The sequence below is a fragment of the Etheostoma spectabile genome, chromosome 6, assembly GCF_008692095.1.
Source record: "Etheostoma spectabile isolate EspeVRDwgs_2016 chromosome 6, UIUC_Espe_1.0, whole genome shotgun sequence".
Lineage (NCBI taxonomy): Eukaryota > Metazoa > Chordata > Actinopteri > Perciformes > Percidae > Etheostoma > Etheostoma spectabile.
The window spans coordinates 29,595,654-29,619,703 of record NC_045738.1 but is presented as its reverse complement, the minus strand read 5'-3'; the positions used below and the strand labels follow the sequence as shown (position 1 = coordinate 29,619,703).

Here is a 24,050-nt window from a genome sequence, read left to right as displayed (position 1 = left end):
TTCCAATCGAATTGAGGCGATGCCAAAAGGCTGCGTGAAAAACTGCAGACTACTGATTGGAGAGAATCGTCACTGCGTCAACAGCAGCACCACAATACTTAATTCAGAATGGTTTGACACATATTTTGCCTTTAACAATTGATGCGATTTTGATAAAACTGTGATTAATTGTGCAGACCTCAGAGTTCACTGACACTCAGATCTTGCCTAGAATGTATCAACTTTGTCTTGTACTCGCTCACTTTTCCTTTGAATGCAGCACTTACAACACATACACCACTCTTTCCTTGTCCTCCTATTCTTGTTTGTCTGTCTTACAGGCTGTTAAAGCAGCAGGGCTTCAGTGAAGAGGAGCTCCACGCCTTCCAGGGCTGATGAGCTCTGCCTCGACCCCACCTCCACCCTGCAAAGACTGTGTGACTGTGAGTGAGAGAGCGACACAGACAGTCCACTTTAATTTATAAACCTGCGTGGTGGGAGATGAATGGAACATTGTATTTCTATGCACCAAGGACGCTGAAGATGCCGACAGCGGGTAACACGCCCCAGGCTTTGATGGACTGCAAAGACAATCATAAAAATCACAGTTCAGTAAGATTCGAACGATTCTAGCTCGTTCTGGTCCGTGTCTGGAATAAATAATGTTTATAAAACTATAAGTTCAGACACTGAAAAGGTGCATAAAATAAAAGCAGTAAAATATACTGAGACATAGAGAAATTTGTGAGATGATGTAAACTGATGGATTAAATGCAATATAAAAACAGAATGAACATGAGCTTCGGAGTGTGAAGCAGAGGATCTTCTGGAGATATTTATGGATCTTGATGTTCCAGTTACATGGATGGATGATTTTGCAGGAGAATTATAACCATTGCAGTGAAATAAAATGCATCATGGTAACATTTGTAAAGGTTAGTCTCCTAATTATTAAGACTGGGGCAGCTTTCACTATTACTTCTGATTGGAGTCACCCACATTTCATCTGGAGTCGCCAAAACAGGAAGAAAAAAATCCTTTGAAAAAGATAACATCGGAATGCAAAAAATATCAAACTAAAATGCAATAAATTTGAATGCCTACAAGACGTACCTCAGGTGCATCCATGATGTACCTGTAGAGTTATTCACAAATCAGAGACTTGGTGCGCAAAAGGGTCACTAATTTTCTACCATGCCCCAATGGTCTTGCCCTGGATTCTTAAAGGGTCAATATGCTGAATAAGGGTAGAGTCTCAATGAGTTAGGGTCAGATCATGATAGGGTGACCATATGAAAATGGGTAAACTTGGGTGGGGGGGATTTGTCAACTGAATGGGCGAAGTTAGCAACCCGTTTAGCTGCACGGCTTCCGGGAAGGCTGCTCGTGTATCCTCGCTCATAGCTCCTCGTTGATCCTTCCTCAATGCTCACTCGTGGCTCCTCAGAACAGAAACAAGTTTTTTGACAGAACAACTTCTGGTTCAGCTGAGGACAGAGGAGCGAGGAGCTTTCAAATAGGGGAACTGAGATGTACCTTAGGATCCAGCCAAGTATTGGCAAGAGGACACCGCAGCTCCCAACATAGAGCTGGAATCTGACACAGTCTCGGAGACACTGAGGCCACCCAGCTCACCCTCCGACGCCTGCAAAATGGCTGCCAGAATGGCCAGCAGAGAAGTCACAGTGTGTTGCATTTATCTCGGAACTCGGAAGCCGGAGCTGGGAATGACTTGCGTTAAATGCGTTCCATTTACAAGTCGCAGTTTTCATTGTAGGTTAGCTCTAGCCAGGTTAGCCATTGTTAGCGGTACCAGCCCATTATGCAGTTTTTTGTGCATACAAACAGCGTAACAACATGTCCACAGATAGATGGTGGAGGGGACTGTGTGTACGACTGATTTAGCGAGACACTAATAACACAGAAGTGCTAAGAACTATGTTACTACAGCTTTCAACACTGTTGATGCGAGGGGTAGCCGTGTTGGATTTTGAGCTTGGGGTACTCTGAGGTTGTCTCTGAAATCCGAGTTTGGCGTTTTTCTGACTTTGGTATATCCAACGTCCAAATACAAATGGAACCTGCTATGTTAATTAGTACAGTCTGTGTTCAAGTCCTACATGCCCGCCTTGATGCCCCCTTTAATGTACAGATGGAGATGGACACAGAGAATAGCTGTGTTCAGAACCGTTCCTTCATTTACTCCCTATGTTGTGTTACTTAAATAGTGATCCATATAGGGAACAACCGAATGAGCTTTGGGACAATACAATGAACGTATCGTTAGTTCAGTAGATACGCCAGTTATTTTTTGTGACGACCGCGCCCAGCAGTGTTGTATTAAAATGTAGGCTAAGCGTCACTGATTTAACTGACTGCCAGAGGGGGGAGATAAAAGTCCAACACTCATTTATAAAACTTAACTGAGCACCAAAACTGAAAATGTACTCTTCAAGTTATTAATGGCATTTATTGGATTTAGCCTTACACAAACCCCAATTCCAATGAAGTTGGGACAATGTAAACAATGTAAACAAAAACATAATACAATGATTTGTAATTTCCCCATTGGGGATTAATAAACGGATTAAAATTTTAAAAAAAAATTTAATTGCTGTTCAAACTATATTCAATTGAATACACTACAAGGACAAGATCTTTAATGTTCAACCTGATCAACTTTATTGATTTTTTATTTTATTTTTTTTACAAATATTTACTCATTTTGAATTTGATGCCTGCAACACGTTCCAAAAAAGCCGGGACAAGGGCATGTTTTTGCACTATGTTACATCACCTTTTCTTTTAACAACACCCAACACCCTTCTTATTTAATCTTATCAATAAGCATTTGGGAACTGAGGACTCTTATTCTTGACGCTTTGGACAGTAGGTGGAATTCTTTACACCTACTGCTCAACAGTCCGGGGTCTCGTATTTTACATTTCATAATGCACCACACATCTTCTATGGGAGACAGGTCTGGACTGCAGGCAGGCCAGTCTAGTACGTGCACTCTTTTACTACGAAGCCACGCTGTTGTCACACGTGCAGAATGTGGCTGGGCAATGTCTCGCTGAAATTAGCAGAGACGTCCCTGAAAAAGACACTGCTTGGATGGCAGCAGATGTCGCTCCAAAACCTGTATGGACCTTTTAGCATTAATGGTGCCTTCACAGATGTGCAAGTTACCCATGACATGGGCACTAACACACACCCATTGTAAACTGTTAACAATTAAATAAGGTGTCTAATTAACATTTACTAACTATGTTCATGTTAACTAAGGTATTAATTTATACATTATTTTACCATTAGTAGATGCCTTGACAAACCGTAAGTAATAGTTAACTAAAGTGTTTATTTTACCATTAGTTAATGTAGTAATAAGCCCTGACTAACTTTAAATAACAGTCAACTAAAGGGTCTATTTTACCATTAGTTAATTAAGTGATAAGCCTTGACCAACAGGTAATAACAGTTAACTAAGGAGTCTATTTTACCATTAGTTAGTGTAATGGTTTGTAAGATGCTATTAATATTAGTTATTACAGTAATAAGCATCAAGTAACAGTTAATTATCCAATATTTAACATTAGGTAACTGTTAAATGTATCTTGTTAACATCACTTAAGGGTTTACTTGTTAATTGAGGCGTTTCCTTATATTACTAAGTGGTCGATAAAGATGTTAGATAGCATGTATGTCTTGAAGTTCACAGCAAAGCCATCTCATTATGAGAAAACTGTTTGTTGACGGGTTATAGGTGTCCACTTATGTCCACTTTACTTGTCTATCCTCCAACGTATGACTTACTTTTGGTAAAGGGTGATTCCGTGAAAAGACTCCACAGTATCTACGCAGAGGTTTGCTTGTTCCTTTGTCTTCATGTAGACTTAAAGCCCAACCTATATGAAGTATTGTGCATGCTTTATATGCATTACTAAACCATAATTAACCATTAATAAATGCTCTTTGTCAGCCTTATTGTAAAGTTGAAAGCACTTATACTTAAACTTACACTTCATAAATGCACAAGAATGCTGAATTAGCATTACTCAACCATACTTTACCAGTTATTAATGCTGTGTTAGCGTTGTTGTAAAATAAAAACATGAACACCTCAACTAACACTTGATAAATGCATAATTATGCTGAATAAGCATTACTTACCATAATTAAGCAATTAGTACTTATGCTAATTAATGTACCCTTATTGTAAAGTGATACTGAAAAATGCATTTAGAGATGACAGTTTACAAGAAAGCAGCAGCAGCATACTGTATATCTCTTCCCAGAAGGCAGCAGGGTGAACAGGCTGTGGCTGGGGGGGGTACTGTCCTTTAGTATCCTTTGGCCTCACCGATATCACTGATGCTCGGGAGATGGGTACCAGTGATCTTCTGAGCAGTTTTAATCTCCCGCTGCAGAGCCCTCAGGTCCTGGGCCGTGCACATCCCATGCCAGTATGGGATGTTTCCAGTCAGGATGCTTTCTATTGCTCCTCTGTAAAAGCTGACAAGAACTTGGCGTGGGAATTTGGCCTTCTTATACTTTCTCAAGAAATACAGTCATTCTTGAGCTTTCTTCACCAGCGTAGAGATGTGAGACGACCATGTCGGGTTCCCTGTGATGCGGATTCCCAGGAACTTGAAACTATTCACCTGTTCCACCTCAGCACCACTGATGTAGTCAGGAGTGAGTGTCGTTTTTATTTTAGGAGGGTTGTTGGGGGGGGGGGGGCCTGTTAAATTGAGTTATGTTCATCTGTTGCTGACCATTGTGGTGATGTTATTTTAGGCAATTAATAAATTACTACATTGTTAAATTTGTTTTTATTATATTCACTTGCAGAGTAGTTAATTTTAGTTGCAAGCTCCCTTTTTTGTTAATCTGTAGCTATTTTATGCAAATAATATATGAATCCATTTATTTTAATGAAAATGTTTAGACTATGTTCACTTGCTTGTTGTCTATTACACACACTAGAGCCACACCCCCCACTGGACTGTAGGCCTATTTATGTGAGACATGTTTTTAAATTTGTGAATGTTACAGTTAACTCCTAAAACAGTTCACGCAGTATAATAGCACACATGGAAATCAGGCAAACATCATGAGGAGAAAGAGCTCATTTTGGTGAGTAGGCTAATCCCGAGCAGCAGGGCTAAGAAACGGGATTTGTGACAGGACAGTTATAATGAAAATAATGGCAAATGTTTAGCTTTCCAAAATTACAGAACACTAAAACTGTATTATAGGTAAATTATAATACATGATACACAAGGACTTTGTTGTTTAAAGCTATTGTAAACGACTGACAGACACAAATGAACAAATGTATATTTTTATCATTTGTACCCGAAGCTAAAACGTTATTTCCGGCTGTGGTTCCCTTCGTATATGACCGTTAACGTAACGTTACTTGTAGCTGACGTGGCTAAAGCATAGATAACTCAACAAAAAGCAAATAAGGGATGCACGCAAGAAACAGACCAACAAAACAGGCATACAGGTGAAACACGTCAAAATACATCCAATATTGCAGAAAACATGCAAATATCACATCACATTTAGTTTTCACAGAATGAACGGAGTGCCATTATAATAAGAAATCATTTTATAAAATCGTGCTTAAATAAAGTGTCGATCAGATCATCACCGGCTGTTGATGGACGACTGAAGACTCTGCTGATTAACTAGCAGCTGTGTTTTCACACAAAAACAAGCCCTCATTCTGCTGTTTATGTCCGTCTAAATACAACTAAGACACTGTTCTATAGCTAAGTTAAGTGATAGTTGGCTTGGTAGCATTACTAGACAAGACACGTGTAGTTAAATGAAACTTTAACTACATGGACCAACTCACTGACAGTTAGCTAACGCTAGCTGTTAGCCGTTGCCCAGCTAACAATTTTTGGTTCCCAGAACGTTCTGGGAACGTTCGTTTTTGGTTGTGGGAACGTTCCCTGAAGGTTTGTTTTGGTTGTAGTTTGGTTGTCTGCTGGTTAATTGGAAGGTTTTCTTAACGTTCCGGGAACGTTCGTTTTTGGTTATCGCGAACGTTCTCGGAACGTTCTCCTAACGTTCTCTAAAAGTTACAACCTTTAGAGAACGTTAGGCGAACGTTCCGAAAACGTTGCAACCTTTAGCGAACGTTAGGGGAACGTTCCCTTAACGTTGCAACCTTTAGCGAACGTTAGGGGAACGTTCCCTTAGCGTTGCAACCCTCAGCGAACGTTACGGAACGGTCTCTTAACGTTAGGGGAACGTTCGCTGTAACCAAAAACAAACGTTCCCAGAACGTTAAGAAAACCTTCCAATAAACCAGCAGACAACCAAACTACAACCAAAACAAACCTTCAGGGAACGTTCCCAGAACGTTAAGAAAAGCTTATTCCCCTAACCTTTAAACAACACCCATACTCTATGTGTGTATGTATGTACTGTAAATACACACGTACATACATACAAAAGTTATATTAGTAGGAAGGAATGAACAGGCAAACTTGATGGCATTTCAAAACTTTAATATTCAAACAACTGAAAAAGAAACAACAAAGATAAGGATGTAGTGTAAATGTAGTGCAAGATGCATAAAGATGGGTTTGTAAAGTGTGTGCAAAATAAGTCACTAAAACAATATTAATAAAAAAGTTAAAAAGGGGCTCCATGGCTCAGTCCTTCTCAGCTGGCCTATAAAGAAATAAACAAAAGTTAGACATGTAATACTAAGAATGAACACATTAACACATTTTTTTGATGAACTTTCTTATGAACATAATGCAGAAGAACTTAAATTTACCGTGTGTGTGGGGCAAACTTCAGAACTTGCCCAATCAAATCCTCCGCTTCTGCAGCAGTCAGCGCAGGGAAGTTTTTCTGGCAGGCCGCTAGAGTAGAAGTCAAAATGAAGCAAAGTTATAGGTCAAATTAAAACCTCTTGTCAGCCAAGCTAAGCATAATACTAATGTGAAGAATAAAATAAAACCTGCCTGTTATAACCCTGCATACAGCCAGGTCCTGGAAGGCTTTCTTTGTCTTTCTTCCCCGCAGGCTGTACTGTATCAGCAGCATGCGGCGGACGGCATCACCTCCAGTACAACCACCGAAGGTTGACCGGAAAAATTGCTGTAAAACATATAGTAACAGATTATGCATACAGTGTAGAGCTTGTACAATCTCATTTTGTAAGAGAAGTCAGTTCAGTTAAGATATTAGATTTTATGCAATTATATAGTGTTTGTCTTAGGGCAGAACTATGGCCACTTAATTTCCATATTGTTCCTCCTCTCCATACACACATACATACATCCATACATACATACAAACACGTGAGCAACCTGAGTCTTACCTCTCATTTTGATCTCCATGTCTGAGCCACCTCCCTCTGTGTGAGTTCTTCTGTTTAAAACAACAAAAATGTTGTGTTACTCTAGTGATCCTTGCCATTAAATTGTACTTCTTTGCAAATACAAAAATCAAAGCAACTGTACCTTCAACTGTGTCCCAAGATGAAGTGGCAGTCCGTGGTAGGGTCACTAAAGACTCATCCTGCTCTGGGCAACCAGCTGGTTTCCTGCATGGCGTTGATACATATAAAAATAAATTATATGATTTTTTTATAAGATGAAGTTGATAGGTTGCCTGCACATGCCATTACAAAATATGAACCTATTCTTTTATATCAGACAAAATATATATTAAAACAACTTACATGCAGGTGGTGGAGGAAGTGTTATCTGCTGAGCTGAAAAAAGACAGGAAGAGACAAACATTAGAACAATCCCATGATATGCACCATGTTGACTGTCATTGGTTCCATGTTAAGAAATATGACTGTTTTATATAAATGCATACATAAATTTTAACTTCCAGACAGGGCTTCCAGACGCACGCTCCGTCCTGGACAGTTTATCTGGTCGTGCAACAGATTCATCTGTAATACAGAGACCATATAGCGTGTACCCATTGCAAAATCTGTGATTTGAAATATGTGAAAAAATGTAGTCTATAATAAAGGTCTTACCATCGCTTGAAGAATCTGTCATGAACCTCCTTGGGCGTCGGCGCTGCCTTTTTGGACACTTGCTTCATCTTCTGTCTGGATGCTGGTGTCCCTCAGCCGCCGACACCGGTCCACAGCTTTGGCGTAGGAATCTATGTTAAGAGAACATTTGTGATCCAGTAGTGCAAAAAAAGAAGAAAGAAAAGCAGTTCCATACAGAGAAAATTATTTATTTACATATAGTATAGCAGCAATAGGTTACCTGTACACAGCCATATTTTTTAACTGGATATTTGGCCCAGCTGCTGTTGGGCAAATGGCACGCTGTGATTTGGAGCAGAGCGAGGTGACATGGAGCTCCTGTAGAGCATGAGCAGATAATCCATCTTCTCCTCAAATGTCTCCATCCGGATTCATCTGAAATAACAGATCATACAACTTGTACTGATTGCAAAAATATTTAAAATGTATACAGTCAGTGTAAACATTGAACGTGACAAGATTTCTGCATTGTACCCCAGATACTTTGTAATGGGGAGACACAGCATCCACAGAAATGCATAGTGTAAAGCCAGTACTGCAGCTGTGTAGCAACACATTACGTCCCTTGCTGTAGCCTTCACTCAGCTTGACGATAACTGGCTAAAGTGCGTTGCAAGATGGCTGCCTATCTACCTGGACTAAGGATTTTGATTATTTTGGCTTTATTTATGTACTGTACTACACTAATTAAAAAAAGACCGAAAACGGATATCTTATTTGTAACATAAACAAAAGCATTTTAACATGATTACACAAAACTTACAATGCAACAAAGCAGAAACGTCGTGCACAGCAGCAAACAAAGGGAAAGATTTAAGCAATCCATTTAAAGCCCAACTCTGGCCTCGCCCTTTTGAATGGGAGTGCTACTACGGGCCCTTCTATGATAGCATCAAAATCAACATTTTTAAAACACTAAGAAGGCTCGACACAACATGAAACTTTACTCCAAGTCTCACCTGGGGGCTCAACACATAAACTCAGCATTGAGAACATGGTTTGTGCACAAATAGTTTACTAAACAGAAAAGACTTGGAGCAGCTCACTGCATGACTAGCATAGCACAATGGCGGACGACGTTGAAAAACTAACTAAAGTTAGTTGTTTACTTCAGCCAAACTTTTATTTTTGGTCAACCTAACAAGAACCGGAATATAACAAACCCATACGAGGGAAAGAGTTTAATGTTAAACCACAAACCCTCCCATTACAACAACAACAACATCATTAAACTGCAAAGTATTTCGCTTACCTCTCCGTGAGCTGAGCCGCGTGGTCCGTCCTGTGGCTTTCTCTTCTTCTAACGGGAGAATCGGTCTGCTCAGAGCAGCGGCCCCCTACTGGTGTGGGGTTGTAACGGTTAGGTTTTCAAACTGAATAAAGAAGTGAATTATCTTAGTTGTGAAAATCGTCCCATTGATAGATTCCTCTTTTAAGTTGTTTCACGAAGACAGTTAAAAAACCGAAGTCAAGCACAAAAGTACTATTTTAAGCTAAATTGATATCAGCCTTAAAATAAATGTTATGCTTTCTTAAATTTTATAAGTCAAATCATTTTTGAGTGAATAAATCAAGTGACAAACCATGCTACTTCTAACTCCGAACAACCAAAAACAACCAAACGGGAACGTTGTGTGAAGGTACGGCGCAACCGCAGGGGAACGTTACCGTTGGTTGGTTCTCTTAACGTTTAGAGAACGTTATAACCAGGAGGGAACGTTCCCTAAACGTTAGCTTTTGGTTTGGTTCGAACGAACCTTTAGAGAACCAAAAACTAACGTTCCCTAACGTTCCCTAAACGTTCTGTGTTACTGCACAGGGCTGCCAACTCTCACGCATTGGCCGTGAGACACACGCATTTGACTGGTTTCACACGCCACACCCCCGATTTCTCACGCTGAAGTGTCAGCCCGGTCGGTCAGATTTCTGAAAGATGAGTTTATCTGTAGATCTACCTGTTGAGCCACTCGTGATTGATTAGTTGTGCTTTCAGAGACTGTGAGGGGTTCAAGAGCGCTCCCTGTCTGTGGACGTTTCGAATTGTCGCAAACTGAGAACATTTTTTTCCCGAGCCATCCCAGGTGCATTTCCCCGGCTTCAGGTATGAGCTCTGAGTATCACAGACCCGTCCGGCGCTTCGTGTCCACTCTCTCTGTAAAGATAGAGGTGAGCAGCGCGGCTGGTAGTGCAGCAACTTCAGTTCATGTTATTGGACTCGCTCTGGGGGGGGGGGGGGGCAGTGACGCGTTGCATCCGTGTAGTCCTCCGATGAAGAGCAGCGTACGGACACCTCTAAACTCTGTCAGAGACCAGAGACCCAAATGGGCCTCTGAGTCTGTGTGACGGTCTGAATGAGATCCACCATATCAGCGGAGCAATGACATGCACAGCAGACTATATTACACCATATACTATATTATACTATATATACTATATTACAACTCTCCAAATCTCGGACAACAGAGATGGGAGGAGTTATATTCTAAATGTGCACAAAGTTGTAAACATGAGCAGAAATCTGATGAAACACATCTATACTATATATACGTTGGGCCACTGTTGTGCTTCTCTAACCTCGGTGCATCTCTAAATGTAACTGTAAATAATTAATTTGATGTTTTATAAAATGAACAAATAGTCTTTATTTTCCCAAAAAGTAAAAACAGTAAGTGGGGCACAGAGGACGAGGGCCAGACATTACTGAACCTCGGCACAAAGGTTAAAGGATTAGAACTTATGTAACTCAGTGGTTCTTATTCTTTAGAATTTCAGTGGTCTTAGTTGATCCCTCAACATTAATTTAACTTTGGGTCCCTGGTCCCTACACCAGGGACCCCTGGACCTGGTCCCTACACCAGGGACCCCTGGACCTGTTCCCCACAGACACAAATCTTCTCAGCTGTTGCTGACATATGCCACTGTCTCTTCATGTGGCTCATTGTCTGGGTCAGTTGTTATATCAGAAGAAGTTAATAATGTAAATGCTGAATGCCCTAATACCTATTGATACTACAACAACACAAAGGCTCTTTGCTCTTTTTTGAAAAAAAACTCTCCAGAAAGTGCCATTTAATGGTTTATTTTTCAATTTTTTTCCTGGGGGAGCATACCCCCCAGACCCCCCTAGGGAGATCCCCATCCCCCCACATATAACAAATCCCAATTTAAACCCCGAAAGATAAAGACGCAAAGAAATTGCTTTGTACACGGCAAAATATGGGTTTGCCCCCCCAAATCTCACTCCAAGGTTGGGGGAAAAGTTGGCAGCCCTGCAAACATAACAAATAAGAATTCACGGTTGTAATAAATAACTAACCCGCTTTTTTATGTTTGTGTTTTCTTTCACAGCAATGCCCCTCTGTCTTTCTATATTTGTGACAAGGGTTCAACCTGAGGGACCGGCATCCATGATTCTTCAGCCTGGAGATGAAATCATTCAGGTATTCTGCTAATATAACGAAGCTCTCGTCAAAGTTTTCCGTTATTATTTCAAGGTTTAGTGGGATTTTACTCCACGTTAACCAAACAAATCTGTCTCTTCTCACAGGCAAATGGCTACAGCTTTGTGAATATAGATCATGGGTATGCAGTGTCCCTCCTGAAGACGTTTCTGAACACTGTGGATTTGACTATCATCAGAGAAGCGCAAGCATAGACTCAACTAAGACCTCTAAAGAAGAGGGACATGAGAAAAGAGACGAACAGAGACATTTTTGTTGACTCTCATATTTTTTATACACTGAGGAGACTGACCTGTTATCTGTCGGGACTATTTATAGAAGAGATCTCCGTAGCCTTGATTAAACAGGGAAAACCACTGAATGAAGTGGATCAAAGTGAGACGGCGGCAAACCTCTGCAAGTACGAGTCCTCAGAAGGCCATCACTGTGGTATATATATTTTTATACAAAAGAAGCTGAAGATGTGACCTGCTCTGACGCAAATGATTACTGTGGTCTCTGTACAGATCATCTTTTTTTTTTTTTTTTTTTTTTGTCCCAAACTCATAAATTCTTTAAAATACATAGATTTAGGTTGTAATCCTGCAGATTGACATGAATTGACCACTTGGGGACAGAGCTCCCTCTCTTCTGTCATTCAATTGGTCTATTTTTTATTCTTTTTTAAACATATTGTTTTAGATGTTGAAACCATTTTCTGGTCTGCCGTGCGTTCATATTTGGAGGACAATGTTACGTGCTTTTCATGTGGAGACGAATGTAGGTCAAGGAGGGGTTTGATTTTGTTTATTTGGAAAGTTTTTTTTTTTTTTTTCTCTCTCTCTTCTTGCAAGATGGAGGAGTTGAGAAGTCATCCGCCCTGCTTCCATAAACCTGTGAGCACCCTCCAGCATACAAACACTTCTGTTCCCAGTTCCTTCCTCACAGCGACTGCTCAGCATATCACCGGACCGGACCACTACCTGTGCTGTGTGGAAACAACCCCTCGCAGTATGAAGCTTCTGAGATGTTGGGGAGGAGTCTGCGTGTGTTTTAATAGGACTGTTAAATGGAAAGGAGATTTAAATATTGGCAAAATGGGAGAGGAGAGGTATAGCATGTTTGCTCACCCTTAATCTGATTTTGCCAATCAAATGCTTTTGTTTAAAGCAAAGTTAGACATTTTGGGAAACGCTTATTTGCTCTCAGGCGACGTGTGAGAGGAGAATATTAACACAAGAGCAACAAGAGCGGTAGCTATCGATCCTCTCCGCTACTCTGATCTTTTTTTCCACCAGAAAGTGAATACACGCACTGTATTTCCAAAAATGTAAAAACTATTCTTTTAAGCGGAGAAAGATACGGCGGTTATGCTAGTTAACCAAAGCAAGTTTGGAAATTGTGGACTGAAGGTAAAAGCAGCAGACAACTGACAGAAAGATATTTGAAAAAGAGCAGGTCAACGTTGGACTCATAATGTTTTTTTTGTTTGTTTTTTTAAGGGCTTCATCTTTCAGGCAGAAATGAGTGGGATAAGTGTTTGTTTTGCAGGGGTTTCAACATCTGTCTGTTTTATTTTTTACATGGGAGAAGACCACAGTTTGCCTTTTGTGTCTAAAAATGTATCATGCTTTTTACTTTGATCACTTTGGAGCAGTTTTTCTTTGCTGTACGGAGTAGAGTCGGGAGAAACAAGTTGTCAAGTGCCATAGACCTTGAACTGTTTGACAAGGGGAGGACCTTTGACCCCAGAACCCAAGCAATATTCACATGTTCACATCCTTCTGAGTACCTTTGCAGCATAATGGCTTAAAAGTAAGCCTTCATTTTCATTCAGAAACATCGAATAGCATTTTTTTTTTTAAACAGTCTTTTAGTGATCACCGAGGATTTTACATGAATTGTATATTGTGAAGAAGAATCGTTTTTTGTAATGAAATAGCACAGAAAATATATCAACATTGCTTAAACAAAAGATTTCTCTGCATTGTGTGTAAGTGAATGTTTGTGTCACTTTGCCTAAGAAGAGCTTTTTACCGTTTGTCACTTAGATTACCATAACTCCTGATGTTTATTTGTGCAAAATCAACTTACACCGTTGAAAATCCAGTCAAAGCTGCATCTCCGAACATTCCTAATGTTTGTCAAAGAAGTGTCAGGAGGAAAGGAGTTTTTTAAAGGCAACATGTCACCTCTCTGTTAAGATTCATTCACTGGTTAAAGAAAACTCTTTGAGACGTGTTTCCAAAAGAAATGGAAATGATCAACAAAGTGAGTAAAGGCCTGAACAATACATGTGTGACCACTGAATAGTTTGTAATAGAATATCATCACACAGTGTTTCCTCGTCTTGTTTACAGCGGAGTGTGTCATCTACTGTTCCCACATGTAGTTAAGATTGACCCATAAACACTGTGGTAATTAACCAAATTAAATACCCCTTTTAATAATAGCAGTCACACTCTTTTAAGGTAGCTGTTCTAAGTGAAGCTGTTTTTTTGTTTGTTTTTTATAAAAGCTAAATCTAAAATTGGTCATTTATTTACAAGTAAATTACATTAATAATGTGTATTTCCCAAATTTTCCACAGAATGTAGTAATTTACACATGAACTGTTTGTTATTTCTATTAATTTGATGGTGGTTGCTGTTGACTTTTTAAGGGGGGGGGGGGGGGGGGGGGGGGGGGGATTTCTGTGGTAAGTCACTTTATATTCATGGCAAAAAAAAGTCTGACATCGACTATGTAGGGAGATAAAACACAGTCACATTTTCTTCATGTCCGGTAGGTTTCATATGCTCCCACATTCTTATTTATTTGGTCTTCTGTGGTTTTTAGACCTTACTAATCAAATTGTAAATACTCTTAAAAAATTGAGAAAAGAATTAATAATGGCAATAGTGACTTGCGATTGTAAAACCAGCAATAAATTGCAATGCAGAGGCACTCATTTTAATGTATAGCTAGTATTTCTAAGGTTTCTCTGGAAACAGCCACAGCGAGATGATGATTGATATGCATTTATCCAACATTCCAGATTTTTGTACATAATTACCTGTTTCTGAAGTAACCTGTGGAAAATAAACTAATGCTCTTTAGCAACGGATTCTTCTGTCTTCATTTCATCCTCTGGGTTCATCTTTAAATGAGTAACGGTACAGATGCAAAGTCCAGTGTGCATGGACAGTGGACTGTGTTCAGGCTGCATTGGTTACAGTATAAGATGTGTACAGCGCTTAAATTAGCGGTCTAGCACCAGGAATCCCAATAAGGAATTTAATTCCTACTTACTGGTAAATTGTGTGTGTGTGTGTGTGTGTTACAGACTCCTGCTTGCTTCTTCTGTCAGTTCAACAGTGCTGAAGGCCTTTTACTCACTCAAACCATGCTGATGTTCTTAATTGTAATTTGCATTGAGCTCCCTCTGTTTTCCTCTGAAATCATTTATTATTATTATTATTTTCTTCAGCGGTCAGTTTCCATTGAAGTGTAGCAGAAATGTTTACATTTTTGAATAGATCAGACTGGTGAGTGTTGTGTTGAATGATTGTTCTGTCACGTAACAACATGGGCCATACTTCTGGTGCCACTCTCAGGCCAAACCATGTTTTTCATCCCTTTTTTCCTCCTTTCTATATTTATTGTGTAATGATCATTATATCCTCATATCCTTACCTTTAGCATGGCTTATTGCATACTTATTGTATGTGTGGAGGAAGCATACTTTTTGTTTGTCTTACACACCCTAATTGATGCTTAATTACTTAATGAAATAGTTAGATTACACAAAACTTTAACTGTGGTTTGTATAGCAAAAATGATAGCAGCAATTTTAAATGCATAACAAAATCATATGTAGGTGTATGTACATTTCCAAATGTCCTGTTACCGTTCATTCATAGAACATGTTGATATAAAGGAAGTGTGTCCCATGTGTTTTGACTTTTTGATCTTTTGCAGTGGCTACATGCTTCAGTACGCTCTGTCTCCCATTTCTGAAGTGGACCTGCTTGTTAGGACCCTTTAAGCCACTATACATTTTATGACATCTGAAACCACTTAATTATTTAAAGCCTTTGTCTTAACTAACATCACTGAAGTAAAATAAAAACAACAATCTCATAATACAGTGTAATTTTAAAAGACTGTGTTTTTTATTAAATGCCAAACCAAACTAGTTAAGTTGATAAAATTGACTCCTGACTGACTCCTGATTGACTCCTGACTGACTCCTGATTGACTCCAGATTGACTCCTGACTGACTCCTGATTGACTCCTGACTGACTCCTGATTGACTCCAGATTGACTCCTGATTGACTCCTGATTGACTCCTGACTGACTCCTGATTGACTCCAGATTGACTCCTGATTGACTCCTGATTGACTCCAGATTGACTCCTGACTGACTCCTGATTGACTCCTGATTGACTCCAGATTGACTCCTGACTGACTCCTGATTGACTCCTGATTGACTCCAGATTGACTCCTGACTGACTCCTGATTGACTCCATATTGACTCCTGATTGACTCCTGCCCTAAAACAAGAAACACACAGGTCTGTGCTTTTTGTATTATTTAAAAATGTCCCAAATTCAGTCATACTTATGGACTGTGAAGTGCAGGCTTGTAGACTAAATCACTTCTAATTTATCCAACATTAATCTGACACAAGTATACATAATTTTAATCTAGAAATCATTTATAGACTACATCTTTTATACTGACTATTAGAGCGATGAAATATTAAAGAAGTTAGCTATTTTTGTTGAGCTCTATAGGACCTGTGTGAGGAAAAGAAATTAAGTAAGACATACATAGTAAGACTTATGAATTATAAGGATGAGCAGATGCTTATATTTGAAATAATGACATACATTACCGTTCTTTATCATTATATAAGTCAGAAGCTGATCACCTCGCCGTCCACATGCAGAGAACGGCAGCAGCTCAGGAGGTGGAGGAAGAGAAGAAAATGATAAATAGTGAGTGAGACAAATAATTGTTTGCTTGTTAAATCACTGAGAACCAGGTTTACAAAATAACATGTTATTACCTTCTCAGTCAAGTCAGAGGCTCGTACATAGTGGAGTAGGACAAAAGTATGTTGAAATGGTTAGTCAAACAATATTTGAATTATTGAAGTAGTATGGATAAGCATACTATTTAATAATAATACAAAAAAATTACAATGCAAACACACATTTCTTATTTTGTCTTTACATTAGACTATTCTAAGTCACTTTCTCTTCAGTCAGAAGCTCGTACTCACCTTTTTGGGCCCCAGTGAACAGCAGCGGCGGCTCAGGTGAGAGGGAAAAATAAATAATGGTCAGTAAGATAGACAAATTATTTTTTTAATTACTAAATAAGTGATATTATATGAACGCATAGATGTAACATACAGTTTGTTGGTAGGTTACATTGTATTGATTTATTGTAGAAACTAGTCTGAAGCTCATACTTACTTTTTTCATCCACAGTGAACAGCAGCAACTCAGGTGGAACAATAAAGAATGGTTAGCAAAACGGACAAATAATCTTTGAACTATGAAGTGATAATATATGAATGAGCAGGTGTGGTATAGAGTGTGTTTTTTTGTCTTTATATTATATTTTTAAGTCAGACGCCCGTACTTACATCTTGCGTCCACAGTGAACAACAGGTCAGGTGGTGGAGTTAGATCAGAGTAAAGTCAGACAAAAATTGTTAGTAAGATGAACAATCTCTAAATTACTGAATATTATAAATAATACATATTTTATATTGTTACTGTACCTTTTTTGGCAATGTTAATTTGGGCATTTTTAACCTCTGGGTGAAGATGTTCAAACTGCCCTTGGGAATGTTACTTGGTGCCTTGGTGCCATGAGGTTTGCTCATATCTTTGGATGTGCGGTTTTTGCAGGTGTCCAGTGCATTTCCAGTCAGTTGATGACATCGGAATAAAGTGCTTTGTCTTCTCTTTGATATTGCAGATTTTTTTCCTGTTTCTTATATTAGTGCAGTTGTTTTTAGCGATAGATTTAGTGTTTAATGGAGGGCTGTCTGCAGTCCTCCAACTGCAGGCAGCTTTACATTACACACACGCCTAATGTTGGGCAGACTTTAATTAAACTGCCTCTGGGAGCTTTCTTGGTGACTTGGTTCCATGAGGTTTGCTCATATTTGGATGTTCTGTTTTTGTTGGTGTCCAGTGCATTTCCAGTCAATTGATGCTATGGGAGTAAAGTGCTCTGTCTTCTCTTTGAATTTGAAGCTTTTTTTCCAGCTTCTTACATCAGTGCAGTTGTTTTTAGCCCTCCATTGCACGCAGTGGTGTCAGCTTCACTGTAAAGGGAGGGATTATTGTGTTCATTTGAATGACGACCAAGCTGAAGGTTCCTTGCCCCGCCAGACGCAAAAGCAACTTTGTCTTCATCAGCCCCGCAAGACGCAAAGGCTTCCCTTGTCTTCATCAGCCACGCCAGACGCAAAGGCTGCATGCACGGGGAATCGACAGCCCTGCCAGACGCAAGAGCTACCTGAGGCATCACAGGCCCTGCAAGACGCAAAGGCCGGCCGTCAGGGTGACAGAAATACAGTCGATCGATCCCCTATGCAAAAATGAAGAGATACACAAATATATATATACAAAACATTTCCAAACAAGCCCCAGTGCAAGACGCTACTTGGGGTGTTGACAGCCCCGCCAGACGCAAAGGCTACCCTTGTCTTCATCAGCCCCGCAAGACGCAAAGGCTACCCTTGTCTTCATCAGCCCCGCAAGACGCAAAGGCTACCCTTGTCTTCATCAGCCCCGCCAGACGCAAAGGCTACATGCACGGGGAATCGACAGCCCTGCCAGACGCAAGAGCTACCTGAGGCATCACAGGCCCTGCAAGACGCAAAGGCTGGCCGTCAGGGTGACAGAAATACAGTCGATCGATCCCCTATGCAAAAATGAAGAGATACACAAATATATATATACAAAACATTTCCAAATAAGCCCCAGTGCAAGACGCTACTTGGGGTGTTGACAGCCCCGCCAGACGCAAAGGCTACCCTTGTCTTCATCAGCCCCGCAAGACGCAAAGGCTACCCTTGTCTTCATCAGCCCCGCCAGACGCAAAGGCTACATGCACGGGGAATCGACAGCCCTGCCAGACGCAAGAGCTACCTGAGGCATCACAGGCCCTGCAAGACGCAAAGGCTGGCCGTCAGGGTGACAGAAATACAGTCGATCGATCCCCTATGCAAAAATGAAGAGATACACAAATATATATATACAAAACATTTCCAAACAAGCCCCAGTGCAAGACGCTACTTGGGGTGTTGACAGCCCCGCCAGACGCAAAGGCTACATGCACGGGGAGTTCACAGGGTGACAGAAATACAGTCGATCGATCCCCTATGCAAAAATGAAGAGATACACAAATAGATATGTACAGCCCAAAAGCTACCATGGGAACCATTGGTCCTACTGTGATGTGGAAGTGATGAAGGGCAGGTATGGACTTGCTCCAATGTTTCAAGGAGGGATGTCAGCCCACCCATTGTAGAGTTAATCCAAGTCCCACACATCAGACCACTTCCACCTCTTTGCAGGAGTCTCCTCCTCGTTGTCGCTCTCGTGCCTGCGTCTCCTGGAGCAGCCGAGGCCAGGGGATTCAGGAAGGACTGCCTCGTCAGACCAATCTACTAGGACGACTGACCGGATGAGCTCAGCATCCAGTTCAGAGATATCAAGTCCAACGATATCGTTTTCACCCTCATGCTCGTCCTCGTTCTCGTCCTCTTCAAATTGCTCATACCTGTACCTGGCCAGTAAATTGTCAACATCAGGTATGATAGGATCATGAAAAGGTTCAGCAGGAGGATCAGCAGGAGGATCAGCAGGGGCATGAGGATAAGCGTAATGATCTTGGTGAAAAGCATAAGGATCATAAGGGGGTTGAGGATAAGGGTGAGGAACAGCATTGGGAACAGCATAGGGAACACCATAGGGAACATCATAGGGAACACCATAGGGAACACCATAGGGAACAACATAGGGAACAGCATAGGGATCAGCGTAGGGAACAGCGTAGGGATCAGCGTAGGGAACAGCGTAGGGAACAGGGTAGTAAACAGGGTAGTAAACAGGGTAGTAAACAGGAAAAGGAACTTGCTCTTGTTCTTCCTCCTCCACCCAATTATGCAGTGGTGGAAACTGCTGCTCACCTTCCGCATTACCTCCCTGAGGCTCAGCCTCCTGAAGCCCAGCTTCCTGAAGCCCGTCCACATCACCTTCCCCAACAACGTCAATCTCTTCCTCGTCGTCCTGGTAATCAGGCAGGATTGGGTTATAGGGGGCGATCACAGCGACAGGGCGGTCAGGGCTCGGAGGCCCGAATAAACCACCTGAGGATTCAAAAATAAATTCAAAAAAGTCACATTCTCCACTTCCAAAACACAGACTTAAACAGGAGGATTAAATGCCTAATTAATCATTTTTCACCAGATGCGTTACAAGCACCGTGTAGAAATATAACCAAGGAACACGGTGCCATAGCCACATCTAAGATCAAATATTGGGCTGTTCTGCTGCTGTTATTATTATTATTATTATTATTATTATTATTATTATTATTATTATTATTAAACATTGTGACAGGACGAGAGTAATCTGATGATCTGATGAAGTTAGATATATCTTCACATAACACTGCTCTCACGTAATTATCTAAAGGTTTTGCTTACAAAACATTGATTACAGATAAGTTAGATACATTTTAGATAAATTGTGCCATATTTGACCGCCAAGTGCTAAATAAAGATTTACTGTACATCATTCTCACTGGAAACCGTAATGCAGGACTGTCGGTGATATTTCAAATAAGAGAAAATCATGAAAATGCTATCTCTATGTGAGACAGGGTTCAAAATGATTTAACAGGAACAGGGCAGTGGGCTTCAGCAGCTCACTTTCCCATGCAGCTGTCTACTTGTTTTGGGACCTGGATTCAGAAAACGTTATTATTCTTGCCTAAACTATTTTCCACTCTTTCATAGTTTACATGGGTCTCTCAGACATGTGTTAGTAAAAGCTGTACACACTGCTCAATATTACACAAAACTACTCCATAATGATCTTTTAATATATATTTCTTCATTTAAAGAACAATGTTGACTGGGGTGCTGTGCAGATACTTTGACATTTCAGTCAGTCAATAACAGTCTGCAGCAGCACATATTAAATTGTGATGAATTTATCCAAATCATAATAAATTTGTATTTTCTCTTTGATGAGCACAGTAGCAGTAATGAGGGACTGAAGAGCAAAAGTGATCCAGGTTAAGTATTTAGTCAGATATGACATCCAGTACTATACTGTCTCCGCAAGGGAACAATATTTAAATCTTGATTTTGCAAGACAAAATTCCACATAAAGACCTTGTTCACATTCCTGTTTTTTGCTTCTGAAAACATTACTTGTTACTTAATACAACAAAAAAGTCAGATTAGTATAAAGCAGTCAGAGCAATATGCCTCAATTCTGTCATGTTGCATCACATTCCGGTTGTAGGTGGCTCTGACTCTTCAGTGATATAGAAAGAAGAGATGATGTCTATGACACTGTGGGATTTTTTTTTTTTTTTCAAGATCATAGTATAACGTTTGCAATAATGTGTGAAAAACACAGACGTAGCCGAAACGTGTGATGCGTAAAGATATGCGTGCGTAATTACGCACGCTTAAACGCCTAATTAACAACAGGGCTTCTCCCAAAAAACAACCCCAGCTAAATAAGTGCATCTTCGCAAAAGTATATATATTGTTTTATATTTAGCCACTTCCCAAATTCATTTGATTTCCATGGTTGCCTATCATGCAGCGTGAGGGAGACTGTGGCATCTTGAACGCAGGATGTGCACAGTCCCTGCATGACAGCCCAACCTCATCTCTTCCATTTAACGTTACAAGAGAATACCAGGTGAACAAGCAAAGCATATTTCAATGTTAGGACAATGCAAACATGTCAAGTAGAAGCTCTGGGAGATTACTGAAGAGCTTTAGTTTTAGGTCCTAACTGTCAGACACTTTAGTTGACGTCATCTCCTTCATTCAGACTCATAATAACATTGATCAGAAGTATCTGGGAACTACTTCACAAATGTGATAATGTCTTTTTCAAAGAGCACGACAGTATCTCCGGATACATTTTAAGCAGCGAACGTACAGTAGGTGTCCTCAAAGGAACGTGCACTGATTTGATTACACCTGCACGTTCTGATCCGTTCTTAAGTTCCATCGTTTCCATGGTGCACAGGAAAGTGTAGGAAAGTGTTTTTTTTTGCATTATTCGAAAAATGGGCCAGTCGCCATCTTGTAACCCTAACCCTTATTTAACATTTTCGACAATTTGTGTTTTCAAACCTCTAGCTACACCATTATTAACATAATTCACACACGTCCCGCCATACTCAGTACATTATTACCATATAATTATTATATATACCGAGAAACGTCAAGTGTCACCAAAAACTGTGTTTTCCTAACAGGCCATCTAAAAATATAATAATTCTCTATTTTACATAACAAATTAACACAATTAAATGCCAATTGTGTTCTAAATGTCTCTTTTAAGGATTTAATGAACATAATAATATAATAAATACATTTGGCATAACATTAAAAGATGTCTCACGTGGAAAATGAATTCTCCGTGTGGTCGACAGGTCCACAGCCGCAGGGGCTCCACTAGAAGTCATTTTAGCAGGAAATTCCAGTAGGTTTTACTGTAGTTTTACTGCTGTATGTTTTTTCTTCAGGTATCAGTTTGTTTTTAGAAGTTGTTTTCCAGGTGATCAAGTCTCCAAGAATTTCAACTGTCCGGGTTTTTTTTTTGCAGGTCAACTTGTGTCAAGTCCAAATGCAAAAGAAATTCTAAAGGCCTGCAGCTATTCACATCACCTTGGTCACCACATTAACATTCTGTTGCCATGACTTTCACTGACGCGCGCGAGCGTGTGCGTGAGCGAATGAGAGACATTATATAGGCTACATATTGATAAAATATATATAAATGTTGTAAGTTGTTTGGATTTTTGTTGTGTTTTTTAGGTGTTTCCATAAATAATTGATGTTGAACTCACCTGACCTAGAGTTCACTTACCAGGTTAAACCAAGAATGAATCTGTCAGCATCGGGAATACGATAATTAAAACTCAACTAAAATGTGTGAAAATAACATTTTTATTAACTGAAATAAAAATGACTACATTCTTCTAGCAAGTTTCATGAAAATTGGGTCATGGTGTAAATCAACTGAACTGAAAACATAACCTTCGTCACATAGGTAATAATAATAAACCCCCAATTTATACATCATATCATTTTGCATTTTTTATTTGCCATTGGGGTGATAGAGGGGAGCCTGTCATGGTTGGGGTCCAGCTGGCCGTGAGTATTGTTTTTCTTCCTTTCCCTGCCTTTTTCTTCTGTCTTGTTTTGTTTTGTTTCTCCCTCTTCCTCCCCCTCGCCTGTCCGAAGCCAGCTGATTACCAACACCTGCCGTCAGTCTGCCAGCAGCAATCATCTCCTCCACACCTGCCCGTCATCACCTGCTCCCGCCAAGCACACCTGCCTGCCATCTTCATCAGCCACAGTATTTCAACCCCGGCCCTGCTCTCACTCTTCACCTGATCGTTGCTTCAGCTACAGTGGTGATACTACGTTGCTTAAACCTCCTGAGGTTTCCCAGTGCTTTTCTTTGTGCTAATTCTATGTGCTCACCTCTCCTGTGCTTGTCTTTCAGTCATCCTTCCCTCCGGTCAGCTGGCTTCGGACCCCGGACCCTCTCCCTCGGCGCCCCCTCTTCATCCCGGCTTTTGTACCAGCATCTCCGCCAGCCTTCACTCCTCTCATCCGTGTCTCCTCGTGTCTGCATTTTCCCTCGCCTCTCCAGCCTTGGCTCCTCGGTCCCCCGGTTACCTCTCTCTCTCTCTCGCTCTCTCTCTCTCTCTCTCTCTCTCTCTCTCTCTCTCTCTCTCTCTCTCTCTCTCTCTCTCTCTCTCTCTCTCTCTCTCTCTCTCTCTTGCAATAAACGTGTGCTGTGCTTTTGAGTCCGCCTTTCTGTCCCGTAACAGAGCCCAGGGTTCCCTGGGCTCCAGGACACAACACATTACAGCGTGGTGTTTTTACATATAAGTAAACGGTCTGATTCATGGTCTGAATGCTTTCTCCATCACTGTAAATTTGAGCATCTTTCCATTGCTTGGGGCCATAATGTACCATCCAATACAATAGGGAGCGGTATTGCATATTAAAGTATATTGACAACCCCGTTAAAAATAATAAGTGAAACTGACAAAAACCTCTCGCTTCCTGAAAAGTATTGTAGAAGTAGGTCCAAACGCATAGACAGTTAAGGTCAAGCGTTTTTTTTCCTCATTTTTAATAGACAATGGGCAGTTTAACCGGATATAGTGCATTCATTTGCTATCCATAGACTCGCAGCAATGCTACTTTTTGGTTGCCGGCTGCCGTAAAATCCCAGCAGGCTATACTCAGGGCTGCCAACTCTCACGCATTGGCCGTGAGACACACGCATTTGACTGGTT

The 24,050-nt window shown here is 40.5% G+C and overlaps 2 protein-coding genes and 3 long non-coding RNA genes across 6 annotated transcripts in view; 3 read left to right on the top strand and 2 right to left on the bottom strand.

Annotated features, from left to right (window-relative positions):
- The window catches only part of LOC116691152 (cytochrome b5 reductase 4), a 28,072-nt gene extending 27,164 nt beyond the window's left edge, over nucleotides 1–908 (top strand). For both annotated transcript variants that reach the window (XM_032518526.1, XM_032518527.1), the window contains one exon: nucleotides 321–908. In XM_032518526.1, coding sequence (XP_032374417.1) covers nucleotides 321–375 — 55 coding nt within the window. In that variant the 3' untranslated portion in view covers nucleotides 376–908. The remainder of the gene's footprint in view (nucleotides 1–320) is intronic.
- LOC116691164 (uncharacterized) overlaps nucleotides 1–24,050 on the top strand; it is a 631,246-nt gene that overhangs the window by 430,297 nt on the left and 176,899 nt on the right. The gene's annotated exons all lie outside the window — the stretch shown is intronic.
- Nucleotides 4,995–13,305, top strand: LOC116691161 (uncharacterized). The gene is made up of 3 exons (XR_004332439.1): nucleotides 4,995–5,118; nucleotides 11,378–11,469; nucleotides 11,577–13,305. It is a non-coding gene; the product is annotated as an uncharacterized LOC116691161 (long non-coding RNA).
- Nucleotides 8,051–9,628, bottom strand: LOC116691163 (uncharacterized). The gene is made up of 3 exons (XR_004332441.1): nucleotides 9,282–9,628; nucleotides 8,250–8,404; nucleotides 8,051–8,139 (listed from the first exon to the last, which is right to left on the bottom strand). It is a non-coding gene; the product is annotated as an uncharacterized LOC116691163 (long non-coding RNA).
- On the bottom strand, nucleotides 18,182–22,355 carry LOC116691159 (unconventional myosin-XV). The gene is made up of 2 exons (XM_032518540.1): nucleotides 22,136–22,355; nucleotides 18,182–19,848 (listed from the first exon to the last, which is right to left on the bottom strand). Exons 1-2 carry the CDS (start codon nucleotides 22,197–22,199, stop codon nucleotides 19,010–19,012), a joined length of 903 nt encoding a protein of 300 aa, XP_032374431.1. The 5' UTR covers nucleotides 22,200–22,355; the 3' UTR covers nucleotides 18,182–19,009.